At 35.5% G+C, this 22,200-nt stretch overlaps 1 protein-coding gene across 2 annotated transcripts in view; it reads left to right on the forward strand.

Annotated features, from left to right (window-relative positions):
- The first annotated feature begins 179 nt into the window (after window positions 1-179).
- The window catches only part of LOC121428368 (N(G),N(G)-dimethylarginine dimethylaminohydrolase 1-like), a 31,231-nt gene continuing 9,210 nt past the window's right edge, over window positions 180-22,200 (forward strand). The window contains exon 1 of one of the 2 annotated variants that reach the window (XM_041624949.1): window positions 180-665. In XM_041624949.1, coding sequence (XP_041480883.1) covers window positions 351-665 — 315 coding nt within the window. In that variant the 5' untranslated portion in view covers window positions 180-350. Of the gene's footprint in view, window positions 666-9,010; window positions 9,837-22,200 lie in introns of those variants that run through there. The other variant, XM_041624948.1, reaches the window with a different exon arrangement.

Here is a 22,200-nt window from a genome sequence, read left to right on the forward strand (position 1 = left end):
TGCAGCAGCTGAAACCGATGCAACACTCCCACAGCTCAAAGAACGATGAGTCAAACACTAAACCATTGAGTTTGGTCGGTTTCACGAGACATTACAAGCTATGGTATAAGTGCTAAATTCATCGCTACTTTACGATCGCCGCCATAAAGGTACACGCGTACTTAGCTAGAAGTAGAAACTTGATTAAGACTAATTTGTGAACACCGCCCCTTTCAAACCTGTCAACCCACAATATTTTGAGGAAGAGAGCCTCACCCGAATTGATCGTGTTTTTTACGCAAATCAAACTCAGAGTGAATATTGTAACTGGATTTTCATCATTTCTAATTCCTAAAGCCCGAACCGCCAATATGAGTGAAGTTACTGCACCTGACAAGGACCTTGAAAGGAAATTTCAGGCCAAGTTTGCAATTGTCCGTCGAGTGTCGAGCACCCTGGTTGAACAAGCTTTGCGGTCCGACGAGTCCGGGGGGAAGCCAGACTTGGCTCTCGCTAGAGAGCAGCATGATAAATACATCAGCTGCCTTCGTAATTTGAACATTGATGTGCACGAATTTGACAGTGATGATCGTCTTCCAGACTGCTGTTTTGTAGAAGATGTTGCTGTATGTCATGATGGCATTGCTCTTATTAGCCGTCCTGGCCATCCTACACGACGAGAGGAGGTAGGTCGACCTAACCAACGTTAATGTTCAGACTCAGAAGTCTAACGTTAGATCAAAGTTAGTAAGAGTGACTGCAGTAGTACTATGTTTTGGTTCAATCAAATGAAGAAAGATGACCATATATGAATTCAATTAAGGGTTTAAAAAGCACATCATCTGATGATAAGAAGGTTCCCCCAACTTGCGATTTGAAAAACTTCAATCTCTAATAAAAATTCCACAAATTTTTCCATTGATATTTTTCCTTATATTTTTCAGTGAAACTGTGCCAAAAATTGTGGCCATTATTTTCATATTGGAAAAAAACACTCAATGGTTCCCTGTGTCTACAAATAGTCATTCACTTAACACAGAATTCAGGGATATGATATTATGAAGCGAAACGACGGGCTGCTCTTTACTTAAATGTGTGAAATTAAGTATTTTTATGGATCCATTTTTTCTCATGTTTTATTATTGCATGTGTATATTTTATAGACGTGGCATATCTTTATAGTTTATTAGAATTGCACAGTCAAGGGACAGTGAGCATAGTTTTGGCACCACGTCATATATTTAAATGGCATATTGTTCGAGATCTGGCAGTGTTTGAATTGGAATTTAGGATTTACAAAGCAATCTTCAGCTTTGCTCACCATTTTCTCAGCAGGTCTGTTCATCTGCATATTTAATATTTCCACAGAATTTGAAATCCTGGAAAAGTTGAACTTTCAAAGTTTGAAATTGGATTGAACCTTCTCCCATCTAGCATGGTACTTGGCATATTATTAGATTTGAGAATGGTAATAATAACATGTTAAAGTAAGGGTGTGTTTATGCTTCCATTGCGAGGACAGAATCAGCGTTTTCAAACGTCGATTCAAAATGCCGATTGTAAACGTGGTTCTGGGAGTGCTGTTTATGCTTAACTTTTCAGAGACGAAATCACAATCTCCAGCTGGCTTCGCAGGAAAGCGAGGTCAAACTGGGCGCGCCCTTTTTTGATAGTTTTTTTTCCAAGTGTTGTTATTACGTGGAGATAACATGGAGCAATGTGACTGTATTTGCCCGCGGGTTTTCATCTCACCGGAAGCATGTACCAAATGACGTCATTTAAACACGTTTACGATCGTGGTTCTATTTATACTTCCCCAGAAAGCCTGATTCTGGTCAAACGACGTTTACAAACACACCTTTTTGTGAGTTTACGATCGGCGTTTTGAAACAGCGTTTAAATGAAAGTAAGCATGGATGCAACCGTGTTTTGGACTAATCACGTTTGGAAACGCTGATTCTGGCCTGAAAAGTGGAAGCATAAACACGGCCTAAGTGGAGCTTGTGGAGCTTGTAGAGCCATCTATATACTGAAGTGGCTACCCATACTTGGTAAATAAAGTTCTGGTCAAACGACGTTTACAAACACACCTTACCCCCGGTGGGGGGGGGGTGGCAATACAAGATCAACTAAATGTGATTGATGTCAGTAATGCATAAATGATGGTATGTTTAATGTATAGTACTATTGTCATTATATCTGTCTCTATTTTTTTGTTATTATTCTCATAATGATGATAGTGATCCATATTTTGTTCCCTTTCTTCTGACCAGAAATTCATGTTTTATTATTTCATTGTTTGAGTATTACTTTAGTCATACAGCACTTGTGAAAAGGAATTATGTAGCCACACTCATAGAGAGTTCACTCAAAGGCTTGTAATTCATGTACATGTAGGTGGTTTTGGATAAGTAGTTTTAGAAACCATCAGTTGAATCCATGGTTTATGCACATTTCCTGTTTTTGTCTCGCCTGAACAGAGATCGGCAAAGACCTAGTACCGTAATCACTTTTCCTGTTGGTCCGTTTGACCATGGACCCTACTTAGAGGGTCCAGGATTCCATGGTTTGACCATTGATCTGTAAAAAAATTAAAAGTTTTTGTTCAACTTGGTCTCATCTCTTTGTTTGCATCAATTATGTTCATAATTGGTACATATCCTTGGATAATTCCATGTGAGTGACCCATGAGAATGATGTGGTCAAAGGTCATCTAAGGGTCAAAAGGTCATTTGGTCATGTTCACCCTTTATGAAGTTGTTTTTTTTCTATATTTCTGCTTCAAGTTTGATCACACTTGATACATATTCTTGAGAAAGGTGAGGTGTCTGAGGTCACAGGTCATCTAGGGGGTCAAAACATCAAGGTTTTTGCTCATATTGATCACATTTCTCTATTTCTGTTTACACTTGGTACAAATGATCATTAGGTACCATGTACAAGTGTGAATTGTGTGTTCATGAGGATGATGGAGTCAAAAGTCATCTATGGTCAAAAGGTCAAATGATACAAGGTCATGTCCATGCTTTTTCAAGTTTTTTGTTCAACTTGATCACATTGTTCTTGTTACAAATGATCTTTGGATCTTAACACACGTGTGTTCTTGCGATGATAATGTCATCTTCATGTAGGGGTCAAAAGATCATATTGCATAGTTTATTGACTCATAATTGAACCTCTTTCTATTCATAGGCCACTGTTTTGAAAAGTGGACTCTTTCATTAAAAACAGTGGACTAATGAACATAGCATACTCAACCATGGCAATATGCATCAATTTGGCATACTGTGTCAAAAGTGTGCATCAGTATTGGACATTTTTTAAATATGCACGATAAATCAAGCATAATATAGAAACAGGAAATTTGCATAAACCATAGGTTAAACTGATGGTTTTTAAAAGAACAATATAAAGAACAATAGATTCGATCCTCTGAATCTATCGTTCTCTGATGAAACAGGTAAACAGGTAGTCATTAAGTAATATTAACATTGTAAGAAAACATGGAATACATGAGATGCGGGGGAGACTCTCCATGTGACATAAATTGTAAAAATGTATTACACTAACAAATTCTTTACTGATCTGATCCACATTTCTCTAAGTGTTCTGCTTGTATTTTCATAACCCAACTTGGTGTCAGGGACTCAGGGTGGACTCTTCATTTATTGCACCAAAGTATTGCTCATCATGTATCAAAGTCTCAGAGTTCATGGCACTATAATTGAATATTAAATGGCGTCCTCTATTGGTCAAGGTGCGTCAACAGGCGGTTGATTTGGGGTCATGGATTTGAAGAAAATCTGATGTTGTCCATAATGTACTTCAGGGTTCTTCGTATCCTTTATTTATTTCTCTCATTAAATTAAACAGGATAGGCAGTCTTTTATTTATAAACAAACATTCCGTATCATTTCATTTTGGGAGTAGGATTTTAATAAGTGCTATTCATTTTAGAAAAAAAAACCCAGAAAGATGAAAATTTTAGGTTTTGATTTGTTTGTTTATTTCCGTCATAAAAATACATAACAATATACATACAAGAGATACAAGGAGTAACATATACATACATAATGATTCTAAACATTGATTAAAACGAAAAGAAAAAAAAAGGATTGATTGAAACATGTTTAGAAAGTTAAAAGATTAAACTTAAGACAAGAGACGGTTGGATAACCCATATTTAGCTGCACCAATTATATGTGCGGCTGGTCTTCCATGGGGACCAAGTAAAAAGAGAGTCATAGGGAGCGGAAAATGAGAACAGAAAAGAAAAGAAAAAAGAGGGAAATGAAGGAAGAGAGAAAAGAAAAGGTAAAAAAAAACGAAAGAAAAGAGAGAAAAGGAAAAAAAATCAGTTTGCATACTCCTACACTACTACCCCATCCCCGGGCCCCATCCCCCCCCAAAAAAAAAGAAATCAATGTCTCAAATGTGACAACGCTGATCTAAAAGAGTTTAAGGTCGTACAATTACGAATATTATCTGGGATATACTGTTAAACAACTTTGTCCCCCTATAGAAAAATGTGCGTTTGCAATAATTAGTTCTGGGTTTGGGGAGGCACAAATTATTTCTTCGAAAATGGTAAGGTCTGTTGGTAAACCCCCAACAAATCATGCCCAAAATGTATTATTATGTTTTGTATAAAAGAGTATTGTAAAAAGAAAGAAAGAAAGAAAGATAGATAGATAGATAAGGGGGGGGGGGGACGAAGCCTTTTAAGACTTTAAAAGCCTATCTTCATCTTAAGTTTTTTATAGCCCAAAACTAGACATTCTAACGTTCCCAATTAATCGACTTTTGAAAAGACATTCAATGGCCGTCTCTTGTCGCGCCGCCCATGCAGATACTGCAAAAATTTAATCCACGTAAGTTTGGTATCCAGTTTTGCTCAAAAGTTAGTAGACCGCACCAAAAAATGCACTCCTCCATGCTGAGGGTATAGAATGTACATGTAAGACAACACAGCCAAGATGTTCTGTGAGCCGAGAGAATTTTATCACCTGACTTCACATACTCTCAACGTTTTAGTGTTCAAGTTTAAAATGTTTTGCATGGAAAAACTTGAAAATTTGATTGAGTCAATTTTTTATCCGGTGGGGTTCACTAACTCTTTAGCATCACTGTACGCTCGCCGCAATCCGGAGGCTCGCTATTCTGATGGTAACGACACTTGAACGTAAATCCAAACTGTTCGTTTGTTCGAAAAAATAAATGTTCGCTAATCCTTTAATCTTTATGGTATTATTCCGAAGAATAATATTAATCTGAAAATAAGGGTTCGTTATTCTGAAGGTTTGTTAATTTGAAGATGACGCGAGGTTCGCTTTTCTGTAGGTCGTTTTATAGTCGGAAAGGTTGTTATTCCAAAAATTTTGATAGTCTAAAGATGAAATAAGATTCGTGACTACGATAATAACACATGAAGTATAGGCCTACTACCATACTTTATTTTCAGATTAGTGAACCTTCGGGAATCGAGTATATATTATTCTCAAGGAAGGACATCAATGTCGTAATCGAGCTAGAGTGAATGAAGAAAACACATGTTAGAAGTAAATTTTAGTCAAAATAACATGCCAAAATATCAAACAAGAATGCTTATTTCACGTCATAAATTTTATCAAAGGGATACCCCGGGTTGAGAATATTTCTATCTAAATAAATAGAGTAAAATTCACAGAGCAAAATGTTAAAAATTTCAATAAAATCGGATTACAAATAACGATGTTATTGAATTTTGAAATTTAGCAATTTTTTTAAAACAGCTATATGCACGTCGTCATGAATATTCATTAGGTGGGCTGATGATGTCACATCCACACTTTCCCTTTTCTTATGTTATTACATGAAATCATGATATTGTTTCATATTTTCATACATGTGTAAATAATGTGTCTCCATTATGATGACATAAGTTGATGCAAAATGCACTTAATAATCAGTTGTCAATCCAACTGTTTTAGTTCTTGGAAGAAAAAAATTGAGTAAACCGACACGTAATTTCATAAAATGAAATACAACTTGGGGATTTGATATCATCAGCCCACCCAATGAATATTCATGAAGACATGCCTAGAATTGTTTCATCAGAATAATGCAAATCTTTGAAATTAATAGATATTTTTTATCCGATTTCGATCCAAATTAATGATCAGCATTTTCCTATGTGAATTATATATTGAAATATAAATATCTTCATCTAACGTTCCAACCTAACAAAAGTGAAGTGATTGTTTAACCCCTTTTTATGTTATTGTATTTTTACGGCGTGTTTACATGCTGGGTTGTGTATATTGTTTGAAAAAATTGATGTCACATTTGATGATATTGAGCTACAAAGACGGTCAATATTTCAGCACATCCAATGTTCGAGAATTGGTTTTGTACCAATAAACGCGTTATTATTCTTGAAAGTAAATCGCATAGTGCATCGACTATTGAAGCCTTTTTAAAATACATATTCATATCTTTCTCTGTAATAGCCATCTGGATATGGGGAATTTACACAAACTGGAGGTTTTAATCCTGGAATAACAAAGTTGATTGTTTTACGAAGAAAATTCCACGCAATCGTGTTAATGGATCTATGGGAAAAACAATTATTCAACAACCTGTTTTGATAAAGATCAGCCGCGAATGTAGAGCACCTTTTCAAATATTTTTAAACTACTTCTGGGATCTGATCATAAAAAACGACGACGAAACAAACAATGAAAATGGTAAAAGACGAATTAGAGATTCATGCGCGAAAACACGTTTTAGTTGAAACTTCGTAACATTTCAATTTAATATCACTATTTTTAAAGTGGAAACTTTCACTCGTTCATGTGAATCTTGTAATCAAATGAGTTTCATTGCAGGCTCTTAAAAAAGCGCCCCTATACATATAGGCTTACGCAAAGAATATGATGTTAGAGCTCATCTTGACAAAAAAAACGTTGTGCTGATCGTTAACAAAATCATGAAAATTAGGACTCAATGATTTCAACTTAAACACTCAACGATTATCAGATAAGTTAGAGGTTTACTTGCGAATTTTGATGGAATGTCACCGGGAATTTGACTACGTTTCTCTTTGCATTATCGGAATTGCATTGTCTCTGTTTTGATTCTGCCACTACAAAATACCTTCAAATCGTAGTGGTCTTTGAAAAGTTAGGTTTAGAACTTGTTCAATTGAATATACATGTATTTATTTTCCGTTAAAAAATTCGTTTAGAATAGTTCTTACACAAGTCATAGACAAAAGTTGTAAGTCTGATTTTAAATCCTCAACGCGGAATGTTATATTTGGTACACAATATGTCGAGGGTGTTGTATTCTTTTCCTTATTGCTACTCTATATTAACTCCAAAACGATTCAAAGTAAACAAGTTATAATCTATAGAGTACATCATAAATACAGCGAATCGTTGTTAAAGGTCAAGTCCACCTCAGAAAAAATGTTGATTTGAATAAATAGAGAAAAATCAGACAAGCACAATGCTGAAGATTTCATCAAAATCGGATGTAAAATAAGAAAGTTATGACATTTCAAAGTTTCGCTTATTTTTAATAAAATAGTTACATGAACGAGCCAGTTACATCCAAATGAGAGAGTTGATGATGTCACTCACAATTTCTTTTGTTTTTTATTGTTTGAATTATACAATATTTCAATTTTACGAATTTGACGATTGGGACCTCCTTGCCTGAAGCACAAAATGTTGAAATAATGGAATTCCACGTGTTCAGGGAGGAATGAAACTTCATTTCACATGACAATGACGAGAAAATCAAAATATTTCATATTTCAAACAATAAAAAACAAAAGAAATAGTGAGTGAATGACATCATCGACTCTCTCATTTGGTTGTAGCTGGCTCGTTCATATAACTGTTTTTGTGAAATGAAGCGAAACTTTGAAATGTCTTAACTTTCTTATTTTACACCCGATTTTGATGAAATTTTCCGTGTTATGCTTGTTGAATTTTTCTCTTTTTATTCAAATCAAGTTTTTGTTGGAGGTGGACTTGTCCTTTAAGTATCAAAACCGATGCCACGACATTTGCTCTGGTATTTATTTTCTTCTAAAATATATAGGGTTAGAGTTAGGTTTGTAATAAGGTTTTATATTGGGTTTATAGCGTTTAGGTTTAGGATAGGATAGACTCCAGGGTTGAAGTTATCATTCCATTAATGTTTGGAATTTACAGAGGAGCAATTTATTGTCGCTGGAGCAAGTGTCATTGAACCTGAAACCCCATGCATCCTGTCATCATTCGATTTTCTTTCTTACTATATATGCACTCTAAAAATATTTGGTAAAAATGCTCGAGGGTAATTTATGTGTCCAACCAACATTGGACATTTTCATTTATCCAGTGTGATGAAAATTTTGCCCATTCCAAAGTAAAAAAAGGGGGCTGCTTGTTTACTGGACAATAAAATACTACCCCAATTTAGTTGGACACATTAATACCTTCGTGCTGGATAAAATTTTACCCAATATTTTTTACTGTGTGGGCTACCTCTGCTCTTCTTTATTCCTTCAGTATGTTAAATTATGTCTCTATTTCGAGTGCAGATAAAAGTAAAATTGTAATATGTTCGTATGCTTTATTTAGATATACCTCCGATTTTCTTTGAAGAGTGGGGTTCAATCCCTCCACCCTTTTTTATCTTCATCACCATGGATACCGTGCCACGGGTTCTTTGAGGATCTGTACGATTTCTTTCGAGTTCGCTTTCGAATATAACAAGTATTCTTGATACATTTTTTTAAAGAATGAAAAATATGAAGAATATAATTTTATTGAAACCGTACGTGTATATGTTCCATACTTTCCTCCATGTTGGACCATAATTACTATCACATGAACAATGTGCTGTGGCATATGCGTTATTAATTCCCCCGCGCCTGGATCATAATTGCAACAAAGTATATACCAAAATACACACACCGACACACGTGCAACATGATGTCAATGGTATATGTCTCGCCGAGGAGGATTCATTTCGCTAATGCAACCTGCTCGTTTACCCGATCCTTGTATTGTGTCGCTGCTCTTCAATAAACATCGCTCTTCACTTCTCTTCTGGCGGTCGATGTTGGATCGCTCGGTGTACGTGCATGCCATATCGCGCGTGCTTGAGAACGAGCCATCTCCCCCCTCACAGACATTTTGATGCAGGACACCTGCGATTTAGGTTGTGTGGTGGCGGTTTTTCTCCTCCAAATCGAACGGCAACGTTAATTTATGCTGCGGTCTACAAACGGGGGTTTTCTGTGCTTTTTTCCGCATCAGAATTATTGCTTAAATGTGCGTCAAAACGGGCTTGTCACTGGAGCGGACAGTACGTGTACGTCAACGACAGCTGGAATCAAGGGTAGATAGCAAACTACCGCCGCGCTCGTTTAAATGTGACGCTTTATTTCAACGCTACCTGTATTAACAATCATCTCCATTATTACCGTGTGCTCATTGTTATTTACCATCTATCTCTTGAAATCAGTTGGTAACTAATCTGGGGGAAGCATGGCAAAATCGAAATGTACCGTCTCCAATACACCTTGCGACCGCGTCCAACACTTCGGTATCGTGAGTAGGATACCGGATAGCATGAAGAAGAAGGTAGAGAACGATGAGTGTATTTTATGCGGTGGGGAGTTCGATCTCGATCTTGCTCGTCGACAGCATGAAAAGTACATCGTTACGATGCGGAAGCTAAAAGTGAATATGTTTGAATTAGAAGCGGATGAAGATACTCCACTATGTTGTTTCTTAGATCGTTGCGCAGTTGTACAAGATGGCATTGCCGTTATCTGTAATAAACCCGCAAATCGAACACAAGCAGATATTAACAAAGAGGTAAGGAAAAACCGTTAGTCTGTTACAAATAAAAAGGTCATACATTGTTTTCATGGTTTGAGCATGATTTTGTTTATTCCACTATTTTTAAATTGTCGCTTGAACAAACGCATGGAAAAATGTTGGCCTGTATTCTGAAAAAGGATTGAACTCATCCGAGATAACTTCCAAATTGCCAACTACATGTTTCAATTTCAATTCAATTATTTTATTTTCCACTTTCAATTTCATATTTACAATTATGATACAATTGGCATAGTAACATCACATTTGAAGTACATACAAAAAATAAATAACATTCTAAAATTACAATAGACAATAATCAAATCGAGATATATAAATAATAGAAACATGTAGTTGATTCACGACACAAATTTCATTCAAATTATTTGGGTTTTAAAATAAAGGCCATGGTGGCCAAACAAAGGCCTTATGAGCTAAAGAATTTTAGAGAGAGAGAGAAAAAAAAGGTAATACTACAGATTGCTGAAGTAAAAAATAATGATAAAGTGCATTCAATAGATCTTTCCCCAAAATCAAAGATTGTTTTCAATATTGTTTCATTTTACTCTTTGATATTTTAACAATATTATTACCGAGTCTTATTACTGACCATGTTAAAGATTAAATTATTTACAAGGTTAGCTTTTAGATATTTATATGTCAGTTTATTTTGAAATTTTGATTAAGCATGATTATTAGAATTATTATGTATTATTGTTTTATTCATATCATTACCATCATTTTCTGTATCATCTACATCTTGTAGATGAAAGTTCAATTTCATTTGAATAAAAATGATATATCATTCCAAAATTATCATATCATGATAAAGACAAATGTACTACAAAATATTAATGACAATCCTATTTTATTATATGGAAGGAATATGATTTTCATATGGCTTACTACTAGTACTGAACCATGCATATTGAAAATGCAAAATGTTTACATTATTTTTGTTTCGCCTAAACAAAGTTCTGCAGAGACCTAGTGATCACTCTTCCAATTTATCTGTCTTTATGTTACAAAAATGTTAGTTTTTGTCCAACTTGCTCTCATTTCTTTATTTCTGCATCAATTATGTTCACACTTGATACATAATTATGATCCTTGGGTAATACCACATGTGTGTTCTTGAGGATGATAAGTTTAAAGGACATATATGAGGGTCAAAAGATCATATTACATATTTTATTGATCACAAAATCAGACGAGACTTGTGGTTCGTGAACCATACAGTTTCAATGTATTGGATTTATGATAACAATTGTACTGACCAGTAAAAACATTTATTATCCTCAAATTCTTGATGTCCTAACTCCTATACATCTTTGTTAGGTTATTATTTATAAATACATTTATCTATAGATTTGTTTTGACCAGCATATAATACTAGTAGGCCTGTACTTGATTAATATTGAGTGTAGAAGGGGGTAGAGAGTTGAATTCTTCTCCCTGTGAGAGCCAGGGGTATTTTAAACATGGCATTGTATGCATGTTGAAGAAGATGAAAACCTACTGTGCTCCATGGATCCATTTATCATTCCCCGTAGAGATGACAACCTTTCCCTTCATTCTCATTTAAGTGTTCTCTTCCCCGATGGTTTCCCTATACTGCCTATCTTTCTCTTCTGTCCATCATTATTGTCTGTCTTTACACAAGTCATGTTCTTCTTAACTGATCTTGCATTTGCTAATGCTTCTTTTTTTCTTTTTGGGCGCTCTCCATGTTTAATTCTCTCTCTCTCTGAAAAGGCACAAAAACGGGACAAGAGAGAGATTCTCTTGTCATCTTTGTGTCTCGTAAAGTTCACATGCATTCCCCTCTGTAAACTATTTCATTTTTGGTATGTTTCTTTTCTCCCATGCCTCTTTCTCTTCCCTTTTCTTTATTTTATTATTTATTTGTTTCTTTCTTTTTTTCTTTTCTTTTTACTCTCTTTCTTATTTTCTTTCTTTCTATTATTCTTTCTTTATTTCTATTATTCTTTCTTTCTCCTGTTCCTTGTAACATAGGGACAGTGATTTTCCGTTTTACTGGTAAATAAAATGGAAATTACGTTTGTTTTTCATGTAAAAATTCATGTAATTTACCTTTGCAAATGGAATTCAGGTTTTGCTGTGAACATTTTTAGTGACAAAATGGAATTTCAATTTTTAGATAAAAGTTAGACCAGAATTATAGATTTTCAAAAACAGAAAAGACCATTTTTGAAATGGAAAAATCACTGTGTCTTCTTGTATATTTTTATCTTTCTAGTTCTCTCTAATGAAGTCCCCTTTACTCCCTTTCTCATCTCATTCCTATCTCCATCATAAACATGTAGTTCTCTGAGTTTGATTAATAATATTGTTATGTTTTACCCTCAACCCTCGCTCTCGTGATTTTACCCAAATATCTTTGTTAACTTCCAATGTTTTAATGCTTTTGTTGCTTCCCTCACATTTTGTCTGTTTATTGTCTGATATATGTTTTCAGTTTTCTTTCTCCCCTCTCTCTCCCTCTCTGTTTCAACCCTGTTTCTTTCCTCTATTTTTCAGTCCTCACTTCAATTGACTGTGATGTTAGAATGTCTGTAACCGTGAGGAAAGATGGTCCTGATTAGCTTCAACCTAGCCTAGATATTTATACCCCTTTAACAAATCAGAAGCTATGCATCAGTATGAACCCTGCTGATCGATCACACATATTTTAATCCACATCTAAGAATGGAAGAATATAGAATGTTATATGTTAGATATATTATAATTCAAATTTGATTAAACCTTTACCTTTACCTAAAAGTTAAGTCATAAATTCTATTCAGAACTACATAGGACATAGGTGTACATAGGAGTACTCATATGTAACTTACACAAATCAAATTTCTGGGCTTGGTTTTAATGAAACAGGAATTGAAGATCAAAACTCTTGTTGAAAAAATTATTTTGTATCTGCCACTGTATCATCTTTCAAGCATCTTAGACTCCACCCCTCCCTCCGTGTTTTGCCCACTGTTCCAGCATTGGCCGATAGTAATAAGATACCAGGTGTAATTTGCTTCACCTCTCAAATTAACCTTGAGATTGAAATCATCCAGTGCCCAACCAAATCTTATTTCCTTTTCCAATACGTGGGGAAGTCAGTTGATTTCCTTTTGATTGTGCATCTCCTTATTAAACATCTGTTATCATGACAGTTTTGTGCAGATTCAGTACAACTGAATTACCTTTATACACTCCTGTATTAAAGGTGTAGAGCACACCCCATACCCATCTCCCTCTCACACCCCATCTCTGTAACCCTATGTATCTCTGTATATATTTATCTTTCTTCTCCCTCTCTATCACACACACACACTTTGATTTGACTAGTTTAGATGATGACCCTTTTTTCAGATGCTCAAACCCTTCAATCTGACATTCACTTCCTAATTTTCAACCTTTTCCTTTTCTTTCCCTATGTCTCTTACCCATTCCCAACCACACTCACAAGTTGTCAGAAACAAATAACATTTTCTTTAAAGTAATTGGATGTCCCCTATATCTTTTTTTTTACACTGACTTATCCTCATGCCTTTATTACTGTTCTTTCATAGATTCATGTGATTCCCCACCCCACTCACACAACAAATGTTTGATTTCAGAATATCAAATGCACCTAATCACTACAATTTACTCACACACACATTCAAATTTTAACCCCCCTTCTCTCTCTCCTCACACACACACACACAACACACTCACCCTCATACACATAAATTTTTATTTGCAGGCCACCTCTTACACGTGCATGTCCACATCCACGCACTATGCTCATACCATGTCCAACCTGACAAGCACACAAAGTGACCAATGTACAATGCTTACACCCCACTACACACACACACACACACACACCCACATGCACACATGTAGCTTAGGGATTTGTGGACATGGGCTGTGGACCCTGAACACAAATCCCCCCACACACACCATTTAGACATACTCCTGTAACACACACCACACTCACCCTACAGACACACACCCTGCGATGCATCACACACACACATGAACCCACACCCACTCATTAAGTTCATCACATGTTACACTTACATCCACAGTTACATCTCAGAAGATTTATATTCTCATTCTCTCCCATTTCTTCAATATACTGACTTTAAAGATACTCAGATTTTCCTGTAGTATGCACACCCTCACTCCCACACCCACCTTCACACACACACACACACACCAGTAATTTTTGGGCATCTGTTTTGATGTATAAAATAGTGATCCCTGATAATACATCTTAAAAAATTTTTTATCAACAAAATTTTGTTATTTTGTTTATTGACATCTTTCATTTTAAAATTTGAATTTGATGGAAAGAGAAATGTGGGAAGAATGCATCTGGGGAAATTTGAATCCCAAGTATAGAGAAGACATCCATTTGTAAATTGCATCTTGGCAGATATCGGTTCAATAAGAGTTCAATGTGATTTGACAATGTGTGGTCGACGGTCGCTAAACCTTTTGTTCAAGTTTATGAATAAACCTCGCCTTCAAAGATATTGCCTTTGAAGCAATTGACAATAATACTAAACCCTGTCACAAACAATATTTACTGATGTTAAAACTCAAATTTGATAGCAGTAGTGATGGGAATGAGTGGACACTAGACAGTGATATATGAAATGCATATTTTGGATCTAGATGACGTTGTCTTGTATCTTGCATCTTGGAGATTTTCTCCAACCATTGAAAGTGTAAGGTTTTCAAAATCATGGGTAAATCATAACCTAATCTGAATGAATAGTGAAAACCCTTTTCGTCATTGAACCATATCATACGAAGATTTGAAATAAGTCAAAATTGCAAATTGACATTGATTTAAATTCATATTTCGTAAACCAAATTACCCAATTCATTGATCAATATAAATGGAGCTTCATATGAATCCATCACAATTATTTTATAGGCCTTCCCTAAGAAATGGTGTATGATCAGAAGGAACATTGGAATAAGATAGTGTATTAGCCCTTAGACTGCCTAAGGCTATATGACTCATAGATCTCTACATGCCCCCCACCCATAACCCTAGCAGATTTATTACAACATAATCCTTACTACGTAAGATGAATGTGAGTAAATTGTATCATGTGTTCCCTTCCCCCTGTAGCTGCATTCAATAAACATTTTTTCACTTTACTAACATGGTTCCAATGATGTCGGGTTCAAACCATGGCTGTGTTCACCCGATTGATTGGTACATCAATCATAAAAATGAACATCTTGTGAAATGCTAACATGGGGCACTTAAAATGGGTGTCTTTTAAAAGAAAATGCTGCAAAACCGTAGATGTTAAAGTTGTAGGAGTGCTACGGAAATCTGAATTATGATTTTACAGCTGAGACTCGATGGTTTAGACATGTATTGCATATATGCTCTGCATTAAACTTCTTGGGTAAAACAACCTCATGTGCTTTGAAGGGAAATAATGCAATTGAATACTCTTTCCAAAAGTGACCATAACCACATATTGAAGGTAGTAACATTGCTGTTGGCTGAGCAACCTGACTGCATATTTCTGGAATAATCCCCAGGGAGTGGAGAAAGTGCACACACTGTATGTGGGCAAGCCAGAATCAGATGACCAGGGGCGGTATTCTGAACATTGTCTTTTCTCCATATTTTATCTTATCTCAGAGATATGACAAAATCGGTATTCTGGTGGATGTCATAACTTTTGTCACAAAAATTGTCATAAATTTTGTCTCTTCTCTTTAGCGCGCAGCAAAAATACGCGGGTTTAAATGCGCGTAATCCTTTTATACAAGCAAAAGATATGACAAAAGTTATGACAGGGGGGTAGCAGTCATAAATTTTGTCATATCTTTTAGTACCAAATATCCCGATACCCTGCCGACTGAATGTCAAGCAAATAATTATATTATTTAGATTAGATTGTGGTATTAGTTTCACTCATCTTCCATGACAATTTTCAAAATTATTTTTTCATGCTACAATTAGTTAGGCCTTACATATTTATTCCTCCTTTTTTTTCTCTGTTTTCCTTACTTTTCTACTTCTCCTCTAAAATTCTTCACAGCTCCCTGTCTCTCTTTGTAATTAAGCGCATCAATATACGCGTAGTTGCGCGATGCCAGCAACTGTTTTGGGGATACGCCCTACCTGCCACGGGGCTTGGCTAGAAGGGCTCCAACTGGGAACTAACGATGATTTTGATTGGTTTGCTTCCAAAAAGATGGGTGGGAACTTTGAGAGATATGACAGGGAAAAGACAATGTTCAGAATACCGATTTGTGACAGTCATAGCGGTGTCACATCTCGGAGAAAAATGACAAAATTTATGACAAAAGTTATGAGAGTTTCAGAATACCACCCCAGGTTATTTATAACACATTATTAAATTCTGTTCTAAGAGGATAGCAGCACACACAGATAGAATGCTATTACATAAAGATATGATTATAAGCTAAAATGAATTAATTCAGTATTCTATTTTTGCAAATACTCTTACAAAGAATTGCAGTATCATTCCAATTACTGATATTAGCAGAAGCTTTGAGAGAGAGCCAGTGAACCATGAACACAATTACAGATAAAGGCAAAGTAATTATGGGGACTGCGATCATAGCATAATAATCAATAGGGTGAATGAAATTAATATATGAACAGATGAAAGGTAGTAGTCAAGAAAGTGGTATCCCTTTAATATCATCACTTTCAGGGGAGAATTTACATGTAAATCAAGATAAAAATGTACACTTGTTATTGTCAAAATTATAATTTACAATTATTACTCAATATGTAGAATTCTAGTATGATATTTAAAAAAACAAGGCCCTAACAGTGTGAGTTTTCCCAATATCTGTCTAGCTGATGGTGAACCCTTTCTCAACAATATCCAAGTTGACATTTCTTTTACTTTACAATCAGGTACATTATCTTGATTTTATTGAGCTAAATTATCAATGGTGAATGTGACTTGATGGCATGCTCTTCAATCACTCAGACTCCTAACATACTATAGTTTTGTGTACTCTTATATGTTGTAATTGTGAACCAAACCTGTTTGTAGGAGGAAGCTATGTGATCAAAGCGGGGAGTTGAGACTTGAGAACTCCTAGATCAGTGTAAATACCATACATATATCATGGAAGTCTTACCTTCCTGCTGTCTGCCCATTACTAATGGATACCCTTTAATCTGTAATGAATTGTAATCCATCCTTTTTAATTTTTATTGTTAAAATGGTCATTTGAACACCTGTCTTATATATATCATGAAAATACAAACAAGATTACATCTATGAATTTTCAGTTTTTTCATGCTTCAGAAATTGTTTTAATTGTTTTAAGCCAAAAACAACAAACTTGTACTGTTTTAATTCTCGCCTGGATCTCTGCCGAGGTAAATCTCCATGCATAACCACAAAAGACATCACCAACTACCAGCTTTTATTTCATAAAACCCAGCATTTACTGGCAAACATGTATGCGAGATTAACCAATAAGTACTAAAAATTTAACTTGGTACAATGTTTTGAGTTCTCATGCCCCAGAAGGTGGTTTCAAACCGCCTCGATCACAAGAATCCCTGTTAAATTACAAGAACTTTTTTAGGCTGAAAAATACCCATTAATTATTCCTGCATTCACACCGCCCTGAAACATACTCTTCGGGATAAGTTCCTGAAGTTACGAGCATGCGCAGTATGGTCTGATAAGCAGGCAAGGCGCGAGATTCAAAATCACTAGCCCAGCAGCCACCCACGCTGCCGCACCCAACGACACGCTGGGCTGAAAGTTTCCGTAATTTGCTTTCACATCGCCAAAATACCTGCGACCTTGGAAAAATCCCAGCGAAAGTTCTCGTAATTTTGCCAAGTACCTACTATTAACGGGTATTTTCTTTCGGGGAAATTACGCGTAGTTTGCTTTCACATTACCAAAATACCTGGTATTTTCTGATCGGGGTAAATTTACCCCGATCAGAGAATACCTGGAACTGACGAACTTCGAGTTGGTCTGAAACCACCTATTGCTGGAGAGGGGGGGGGGATATGGATGGAGCCTAATCCCCCAGGGATTCAGCATGAAAAGGACTAAATTCCCTTGAAGGCCTTAGAAGATAGTTGAGGTTATGGTATTATGACATGCAACAGAAAAGATGATTACCTAAATGACAGATCATGGATCATTTTCTTTTGATGGGGTTAATTTTGGCACTCCTGAAACACATTGGCTGCTCAACCGAATAATGGGAAACCATCGAGGCATTGCTTCCTAATTATAATACTTCACGGTAAGCAGCTGTGAAACTTATTAAGAATGCTACCTGCATAATATAGGCTTCCTGTATCATCATAATTTATACTCCCATGGCTTAAATTATGCCATGCTTTAATAATCGCTTTTAGTTAGATTACACTTATTAAAGGTTGAAGTAATTAATGATATCTAATACACCTGTTAAGTCTCTTTTTCATTTATGATATCAGTAATCATTTCATTTTTATGAGTATTAGTAGTAGTAGAACTAAGTAGCAGTATCATCATCTTCATATTAGTAGTATCTGTGTTATGTGTGAATATTGTGTTATCATTATAATGTAGCATGTGTAAATATCATCCCGCTGAAAGTCTTTGAAAAGGCATTTATTCGTGTACATGTGCATTTCAAGTTAATACTTGTTCCATCAATTGGATGATTTCGACATTGTTATGGAGTTTAAAGCTAGAACTTGGAGCTGCCTATAGCTGCCTACCATTACAAAGAATTGCATCAGAATTCATTAATGACATTAAAAAATAGTAATGATTGGCTATTTGCAAAGGTACTTTGATTTTTTTGTAAACTTTCAATCCAGCCTCATATTTTTGTCCAATGCTGCCATATTCTTTGTTCAAGCCCTTAGTCTAGGTAGAACCATTAATAAATGAGTCATCTGGGATGGAGACTAGTGGATACGATGCATCCTTGATGAGATAAGTGTGAGATGGTAATAAGTCCCTTGGTAATACTTTACATTAATCATGGGCTATCACCTCTATAAAGCGCTCTCATACACCCATGCTCTCAATCTCTTCTTACCTCGGTATCACAAAGATTATTCCTTGAAAAAAGGTGTGTAATCTAAGAAAGGGAAATTATTGGTTACTGTTTATTCTTGTACGAAGTAAGAGAGGATGGAAAGGGGTAAATCCCCCCCCTAAATGGGCAGAGGAGTGATATCATTTTAAGAAGGGTGGAAAATGCTGTCATTATTCAGCATTTTTACACCCTTTCCACCCTTAATGTTTTTGTGGAAGTTTTATGGTTTAGTCATAGAGGTAGAAACACAGATTACCTTCAAGCTTTAGTATTGAGAAATGTATGTACATGCATGAAGCCAGAAATAAGTGTCTTCTTTGGTATCATTTTGTCCAACATGACGTAAATTGAGCCAAACATCATTGAAGAGATATTAATTTATCTATTGAAAGTCTTTAAAGAATGATTTAAAACACAAGGACCTGGGTTCAAATCCCTGCCACAGATTGGGTTAAACATAAATCTGCTGCACAAGAGCTTGGTGAGGTATTGGGTACCTGGCAGGAATGAATTCCTTGACATTTTTGTTTACGGCATGAAGACTTGTCAAGCTAAACAGCCATGGCAATCATGTCCAACACATAGAGAAGTCAGACAATAATATGCGCTGTTCAAGAAGAAGCTGTGATCATTATTATTGGTGATTTCCCATGCAGACAGACATTATGCATTCTCAGCTGAAGAACCTCGAAACAAAGAATAGAAGCTTTTGTCTCATGTAGATGAGCTAGTTTTTTCCAAAGCAAAATCATACTTGTCTTCGATTTCTACCCTAGAGGAATGGCTAATGTGGACAGGAAACCTTCTGGGACCTGTGCTACAACACACATTGCTTTCTTGCTGGTGAGGTCTGTTCTTGAAGATATCGTCAGTGAAATGGAGTAATGAGATGAATTCTAAGATCGCACCTGAGACCATTCCATCTTGTAGAGTGCATTAATGAGAGATGATCTATGTGCATTACTGTCTGGAGTGCACCCACTCAATCAAATGATATATGGGGAATACATGTACAGCACATGACATAGCCTAATTCTGGATCAGGGGCGGGAATGCCCCCCCCCTTAAAAAAAGAGAACATAGTGAAGAAGAAAAACAGGAGAAAGAGGTGTGGGGGAGACAGAGAAGAGTAGGAAAGTGATAAACTCCTATTATTTGATTTTTGAAAGGGATAAACTGATTGAGAAAAAAAAATTAAGATGACTCTTTTTACATGTAGGTTTTATTTTAGGTCTGCCCCTACTATCCAAATACCCTGGCCAAAAGTATTTTGGAACATGTTACAACTTTATTCAGTAGCTTTATTATTATCATTATAATTATTATTATAATTGTCATTATTATTATTTTGAATGAGGTCTGAGCAAAGTTTGCTCTATAATACATTATGTCCTCACGGTCCTGCACTCATCCCAAGTATAGTTAATCGCATAGGCAGCGGAAGCGGGAGGGACGGGGGACAGGTCCCCCAAAAAATTTTAGATGGGGGGACGATCCCCACCTAAATTTTTAGTTGATAACCTCTTTTTTTTGCTTGTCAATTTTGTCTCCTGCATCCCCCCTAAATTCTGTTGGACCCCTCTTAAAATGTCTCTTGTCCCCCCCCCTAAAATTTAGGTTGATGACTTTTTTTTTTGCTTGTCAAATTATTGTACATTTGTCCATCACAAAATTTCAGGTAGACCCCCTCTAATTTTTTGGGCTTCCGCCGCCAATGGTTAATCGGTAGTACCTATCAGGAATATTCATTCGTTAAAATGCTTGTGTACCCGTATGATGGCCAGTTACAGCCAGGGTAATAATGACAATTAGCACCTTGAGCACCTTGTCAAGTGGATGTGATAAAGTTTTCATTATTAAAAAAGTGTCTCGCAAATGAGATAGAGTGATGATGAGTCTCGACTAACCATGATGATTGCAAACATCTGGCAGATTAGAGTCTTCTACATTTGCATGATTAAAGAATTTTTGATGTCTGATGCTTAACACAAATTACAATAAATTTCTACTTCTAGGAACATGTAGATTGTGCTCTGGAGGTATATAACTGGGGCTATTCGCATTATTATTATCATTATTGTTATTATTATTATTATAATAATTATCTTTATTATTATTAATTGTAATTATCATTATCATTATTTTCATTATTATTATTATTTATAATACTATTACTATCACTAATAAATTATTATTATAATTGTTGTTGTTACTGCCATGATCATAATTACTTAATCACAGCTGCCAAGTAGTACTGATTTTCAGTATTTAGTACTGAAAAATGCTGATAGTTTAATGTAAAATACTGATTTCTTAAGTTTCAGCTTTATGTGTTGTCCTATGGTATTTTTTTTAAATACTGATTTCCTCACCAAATTACTGATTTTCAACTTTGAAAATACTGAAATGTTCTTTTTCAGGTTGGCAGCTCTACTTACTAGTACTGCGTGGTCTCTATAACCATGATAGTGTATATTATGATACATCTCAAACAGGAGAAATTGTCATATTATGACATTGTAGAGATTGAAATTGGGATGAAATTTAAGAGCTCCGTTCCTAAATAGGTTCCTTTGGATACTGGTTCATTCAAATAAATTTCAAAGTCATACATGGTTTCCTCTTTGTCGTTGATTACTATTTGCAGTAGTAATTGTTCTGCCCAAATCCCAACTGAATCTGATGTAATTCACTTTGTGAACTGTTGCTATGTCCGCCAACTCTAGGAAAACTATACATTAATTTTTTTCACATTTTATTTAATTTGAAATTGCATTCCAACTCAACTTGCTTTGTCAAAATTGATTCAAGTCTGAGCAATTAATTACACTGTCACTGCATTGATATCTAGAGTAGATGTTAAACTATTATCTCTAAAAATGTAATCTTACAACTAATTCTCCTGAGCTATGATTACTCTTTGTGAATGTAACTGAAAATTCCCAAATCATTCTAGTGACTTGACAAAGCATTGCCAGAATACTCCCCAGGGAGTGGATATTGTTCATACATTAGGCTATATGCTGGCAAGCAAGAAACTACTACTACTACTACTACTACTACTACTACTACTACTACTACTACTGCTACTACTTCTACTACTACTACTACTACTACTACTACTACTACTACTACTACTACTATTACTTCTACCTCTACTACTACTACATGTACTTCTCCTACTACCACTATTATTTTTACTACTGCTACTATTACTTCATCATTTACTACCTTTTGTATTATTTTGCTACTACTAATACAACTGTTGCTGCTACTACTATAC

This window comes from Lytechinus variegatus, chromosome 15 (genome assembly GCF_018143015.1).
Source record: "Lytechinus variegatus isolate NC3 chromosome 15, Lvar_3.0, whole genome shotgun sequence".
NCBI lineage: Eukaryota > Metazoa > Echinodermata > Echinoidea > Temnopleuroida > Toxopneustidae > Lytechinus > Lytechinus variegatus.